The sequence below is a fragment of the Rhododendron vialii genome, chromosome 8a (genome assembly GCF_030253575.1).
Source record: "Rhododendron vialii isolate Sample 1 chromosome 8a, ASM3025357v1".
NCBI lineage: Eukaryota > Viridiplantae > Streptophyta > Magnoliopsida > Ericales > Ericaceae > Rhododendron > Rhododendron vialii.
Window position 1 is genome coordinate 18,824,888 of NC_080564.1, and position 6,077 is coordinate 18,830,964.

At 44.4% G+C, this 6,077-nt stretch overlaps 1 protein-coding gene across 1 annotated transcript; it reads right to left on the reverse strand.

Moving 5' to 3' along the window:
• Positions 1–389: 389 nt before the first annotated feature.
• Positions 390–2,464, reverse strand: LOC131298629 (uncharacterized). The gene is made up of 3 exons (XM_058324107.1): positions 2,445–2,464; positions 1,305–1,778; positions 390–483 (listed from the first exon to the last, which is right to left on the reverse strand). Exons 1-3 carry the CDS (start codon positions 2,462–2,464, stop codon positions 390–392), a joined length of 588 nt encoding a protein of 195 aa, XP_058180090.1.
• Between the last annotated feature and the right edge of the window lie 3,613 nt (positions 2,465–6,077).

Sequence of the window (6,077 nt, forward strand, 5' to 3'; positions counted from 1 at the left end):
GCCAATGCTGGTGGTCGCACTAGTGGGGGAAAAAATGGCAAGGATTGTGACAAGGCTCCTGGGGATGCCGACCCCAAGATTGCTGAGGATGCCGATCGTGAGCCAGTAAATGTTGATAGTAATGCCAAGGCCGACGCTGAAGTTAATGCCGTTGTTGCTGGGGCTAGTGCCAACATTGAGGAGGCTGCTGAAGCCAAGGCTGAAGTTCTCGTACTTGTTAATTTTTTGTTTTCCTTTCATTTGGACTTTTTGTTAGACTGGACGGATTTGAGTTTGGATTTTGCCGTTCCAGATGTACTGAAGGCTATCTTTGAATATTTTGCCGAGCTTGAATGCATGATCTCTTTTATTGAATTGTCCTCTTATGCAATGTTTGTTTGAATTTGCAGTTATTCGTAGCCCCCACTTTGGTTTGGGTTCGGCGTAGTTGGTAGGGATGTTGGCCAATCGTTGTAGTTGCTAGCTTGTAGGTTTTTGCCGAGCCTGGACCAAAGTAGAGTAGGAGAATGGAGTAGGAGAATGGAGTGGAGAGTTTGCCGAGCGTGGTGTGGTGCTCGGTCATTTTGCTAGTTTAGTGGATGATACTTAGGTTAGCCTCCAAAGTTTGTTGAGTGCCCTTACCTGTGGTTTGGGGCTCGGTCGAGGTGCCAGCCCCTAGCCAAGGTTATGGAGTGTTGTAATGTTTGTGGATGGTTTGCTCACCAAAATGTGAGTGTAACCGGGCTGTGGCCGACCTCATTGTCTTGCCAAGCCGAATCGGAGCCCAAATTCCAGCCATATTGTGCGTCTTTGGGCTCAGTGGACCTGATGTCCATTTTGCTTCTTTGGGCAGTAAAAGTGGCTGAAGCAGGGGCATAGGAGCCGTTTGTGGGTGTGACCGAGGTCAACGTTTGTGGTTGGCCAATTGAGCCGAGGTTAAACAACAATTAAGCCGAGTTTAAATATAAAGTAAGAAAAATTATTTTTGGAATTGCAAATGACCACTGCCATATAATTTCTTTGACTCCTCAAACATGAAGTATAAGTTGAAATGTAAAGACTTGGGCCGAAGCCAATAAAGAAAAATAGGATAGTAAGTGGCCGAACATGAGGCACACTGAAAGGGTTTCGGCTACATGTATGCCTTCTTGAGGTTCTGTGCATTCCATGGGTTAGTTAGAACTTTCCCAATCATGTCCTCCAGCACGTAGGCACCTTCACCAGCAATCTTGACGATACGAAAAGGTCCCTCCCAGTTGGGCTTGAATTTTGTTTTCTTGCTGGCTTGCACAACTTTTCGCCAAACCAAATCGTCTGGCTTGAACTTTTTGACTCGCACGCTGCGGTTGTATCCCTTGGCCACCTGCTGCTGGTATTCAGCGAGGTGCAGGCGAGCATCATCACGCTTTTCTTCTGCCAAAATCAGCTCTTGCGCCATAGCGTCGTTGTTTGTTTTGGGGTCAAATGTTTCTGTTCTGAGAGTTGAAAACTTGGACTCCAACGGGATCACGGCTTCCATGTCGAACGCCATTGAAAATGGTGTCTGGCCCGTTGAACGCCTTGGTGTAGACCGGTAGGCCCATAGAACGCGTGGCAATTCTTCAGCCCATTTTCCTCTTTTGGAGTTTAGCTGACGCTTGATGCCGGCGCAGACGGTTTTGTTTGTGGCCTCTGCCTGGCCATTTCCCTGGGGGTAGGCTGGTGTGGAGTTGAAGAATCGTATCCCAAACTCGGCACAAAGGTTGGTGAGGTCCTTGCCGACGAACTGAGTTCCGTTGTCAGAGACAATGTGTAACACCCTTTATTTATGAGGTGTTTTCATGTCATACTTTTGTAACTTAAAGGGCTAAAGTGCATTTTTTTTTAAGAGTTGTGCATGTGTGCCGTGTGTTGGTGAGGTGTGTGTGTGAGGTGTATCTAAAAAAAATAACAGAGAGAAAAACCCAAAGGGGCTTCTGTCTTCTGCGTTAGGAGGGAGGGAGGGAGAGAGAGAGGGAGAGAGAGAGAGAGAGAGAGAGAGAGAGAGAGAGAGAGAGAGAATCGGACGGAGAAGAAGAGAGGAAGAGGAGTTAGGATTTGAAGCCGTTTATCTTGAATTAAGGTTTGATCTTGTTAATTCTTGCTTCCTAGTTCTTGATTCCACACTTCTCTTGCTTCAATTCATGTCTTAGCTTGGTGTATGCATGCTGATTTGGGTGTGTTTTGAGTTGTTGAGATGGGTTTTTGGGAGAATTTCGTGGAGGTTGTGACTGCTGTCCAAACCTAGAAAATCTGCAGAACAGGGTCTCGGTTTTTGGGGATTTCCGCCTTCTTAAACTCAGAATTGAGTCTTGGTTCCTTCTTATGAAATAAAGTAGACTTGAGGCTTGTTCTTTTTCCCCTAGAATCACAAGAAATCGTTAAGAATTCAATTTATAGTGATTTTTAGAATACTGCTCTGCAATCTGGAAATCTGGGCAGCTTACAGAGCTGCGTCTTTCATCATTTTTTTTAGTTAAACGACTCTCCTAGTTATGGGTCCTTGTGAGTCTGAAATATTGATAAGTCGGTGACGTTTTGGCATTGAAATTACTAAAAAGTATGGAGTATTCGATTTTTAATGAAGTTTCGAACACGGACTGTTCTGCTGGAAATTGTGCTTCGCTGCACAGAATTTCTGAGTTTGAAAGTGATTTTGACTAGGTTTCTTCATTGTGAAAAATCTGGGAAAAATCAGGGATGAACGTTGGTGTGTGGTAATGGTGTGTACCAAATTTGGGATTTATTAGATGCATATTCTAAGTTTGGCGGATTTTACAAGTTGATGTGTCCCTACTGAGTTTTGTATTTGCTGCACTGACACATTTTGAGAAAATGATCAAATCTTTTAGCTCGGGTATCGGGTTAGCGCACGGGTTGTTGATTCTAAAACTAGACTCGTATGTATTTTGGAATATGTAAAGGTTGTGGCTTAGTTTGTACCAGGTTAAATCAGTTTTTGATTTGAAGTGAATCTGTGATTTTGAATAGATTTTTGTGTAACTTTGGACGAGCATAACTTTGTCGTCCGGACTCCGTTTTTAACAAATTTTATATCAAAATTCATGTACCGGAGGTGTACTTTCTAATGGTGGTAGTCTCACGACCTGGTTCTAAATCAATAAGAAGTTATGGTCGAAATACAACAGGATGGTCGTGGTTTCAAATCGATTTTAAGAGTTATATCATATTTATACTCTTACGTTTGATTGGGGGCACTTCTAAGCCTTAAGATGGACATATTTGTATTCGTTGGGTATTGTCTAATACCTTATTAGTTTTATAATTTGGTATCAAATGATTGTTAAATGGTTTAGGGGTGTTGGTGGCATTGTTAACCTCATTTGACAGTTGTTAGCATGGTGAATGTATTATGGGGTGTATCATATATTTACTTAAACATTCCAAGGGATTCATATGCTGATATGGTAGCTTGTGGCTAGGTAACAAGCCGGTCAAATAGGAGGTGCTGAAACCGTAAGTTTGGTGTATATCTCGGTCGATGCAAAGGTGAGTGTGTCTGATATGGTTCTTCCCAATAAAATGTTGCTGTGGTGGTGAATGTATATCTTGCTAATCGTAGTAAGCTTTCGATATGATTATCTTTAATGAGATATTGCTGTAATGGTGAGTGTATATCATTCTATTGTTGTTTAGCTTATGATATGTGAGTGTTTGATTCATAGATGTTGTTCTATGTTGAATTAAACTTGAATGTTGGCTTAGTGCCCGGTGATTGGCTTTATGCCAAAAGGCTTTTATGCCTTAAACTATTGGTTGTGTGCCCGGTGATTGGCTTTATGCCATAAGGCTTTATGCCTTAAACTATTGGCTGTGTGCCCGGTGATTGGCTTAATGCCATAAGGCTTTATGCCTTAAATTATTGGCTATGTGCCCGGTGATTGGCTTAATGCCAAAAGGCTTATGTCTTAAATTATTGGCTATGTGCCCGGTGTTGCTCTTAATTTCTCGATAAACTGTTGACAAGTTGAGATTATCTTTTAGCTGTTGGATATTACTGTTGTGTTGTATTTGGAGGATGTGGTGATTATATCTGTTACGTACATTTGAGTATCTCAGATATGTTGAGAATTTATATTTTCATTGTTATTTATTCGGTTGTTGCTATATTTTGTTGAGCATTTCTATATCTCACACACTCTGGCTTTCCTTTTTGGTCTGCCAGGTAGCAGGTTACGTAGAATGGGTCCACTACCGGTCATCGTGTTGAGAAGTGTTTGGGTTAGCGTCGGATGATGTGGATAAGCGAGTTGGTTGTAGGTAGTGAACTAAAAAGTTGATTTATATAAGTTATAAATATGTTGTTGGTGGATGTGTTGAAGTGTAGAATTTTTAAAGTATTGTAAAACTCTATTGTGATTTAGTTGTGCAAGGTCATGGTTGGTTGGTCGATACGTCGACTCATTTTTATGTTAAGGTGATAAGTCTTCCGCTGGGTGTTTATTCTGACAGGTTGTGAGGTGTGGTTTGGTTTTTGGTGTGGAATGTCACGTGGTCGCGTCGACTCAGGCCCACATTGGGTGCCGTTTGCGGGGTGGGGCGTGACACAATGGCATATGGGACGCCGAATCTGGTAACAATGTTTCGCCATACGAATCTTCGGACATCAGCCTCAGTTGTCGTTACGAGGGGTTCAGCTTCAACCCATTTGGAGAAGTAGTCCGTTGCTGTAATCAGAAACTTGAAGCCTCCAGGAGCCGTTGGCAGCTTTCCCACGATATCAAGCCCCCATTGGGCAAAGGGCCAGGGACTAGTGATGGGGGAAAGGTTCTAGGCAGGCTGTTTCGGGATAGGTGAAAATAGTTGGCACGATCGGCATTTGCAGACAATTTCTTCGCAGTCTTTCTTCATGTTTTTCCAGAAGTAACCTTGGCTCATGGCACGTTGACAAAGGGAGCGGCCGCCAGAGTGGCAGCCGCAGTTGCTTGAATGAAGTTCTGTCAGAATTTCAAGCACTTGGGTGGGGTGGACAACGAGGAGATACGGTCCAGAGATGGATTTTCTGTATAGTTGGCCGCTTTCAGAAAGCCAGTAGTAAGCGGCCTTGTTTCTCACACGGTAAGCCTCCTTCTTGTCTGTGGGCATGGTATCGTGCTTTAGGAACGCAACGATCTCATCCATCCAGCTGGGACCGAGTTCGACAGTAAGTACGTCTGGAATTGGCTCAAAAGACGAGCAGTCAATGCTGCCGAAGTTGATGGTTCTAAATTCTGAGGCTGTGGACGCTGAGGCGAGGCCTGCAAGTGCGTCCGTGTGTGCGTTGTGTTCGCGGTTGATCTGTTCGATGCCGAAATTTTGAAACTTAGAGATGAGTTTAGTTGTCGTGGCTTGGTATTTCAACATTCGAGGGTCCCGAGCTTCATAGTCACCGAGTACTTGGTTGACGATGAGTTGGGAGTCGCAGTAGACAACGAGGTTGGTGACTTTCATCGCAATGGCTGAGCGTAAACCTGCAAGGAGGGCTTCATATTCAGCTTCGTTGTTGGTGGCTGGGAAGTCGATGGTGATGGAGCTTTCATGAAGTGTTCCACAAGGTGAGACTAAAACTACTCCCGCTCCTGCTCCGTTGCTGTTGGAAGCCCCATCGACATTAAGACGCCAAGTCTCGCCTTGAAAAAGGTGCCATGGAATGGTCACGGAGTTACGTTCGGCAACGTCTGGTGGGGTTGGAGCATTGAGTGCCGCTGTGTCTGCTGGAGTGAGTTCTGCTATGAAGTCGGCCAATACCTGGCCCTTAATTGCCGTCCGTGGCGCAAAGCTGATGTCGAAGTTGGCAAGTTCAACGGCCCATTTCGAGACCCGGTTGGAGAGATCTGCTTTCCGAAAGAGAGCTTTGAGGGGGTGTTCTGTTAAGATGACGATAGGGTGTGATTGGAAGTAGGGTAGGAGTTTCCTAGCCGTTGAAACAAGAGCAAGGGCTAACTTTTCAAGCGGTAGGTAGCGAGTTTGAGCTTGGAGGAGTGTCTTGCTTGTGAAATAGATGGGCTTGTGATCGGCGCCTTCCCGCCGTACAAGTGCAGAACTGGTTGCGTGGGCGGACACGGCGAGATAGAGATATA

Coding starts and splice junctions, on each gene's coding strand:
- LOC131298629 (XM_058324107.1), bottom strand. CDS start 2,464: ATGATGAAAGACGCAGCTCT. Junction 1,779..2,444: donor ATGATGAAAGACGCAGCTCT/GTAAGCTGCCCA, acceptor TCATAAATAAAG/GGTGTTACACATTGTCTCTG. Junction 484..1,304: donor CGCAGCGTGCGAGTCAAAAA/GTTCAAGCCAGA, acceptor ACTTTGGTCCAG/GCTCGGCAAAAACCTACAAG.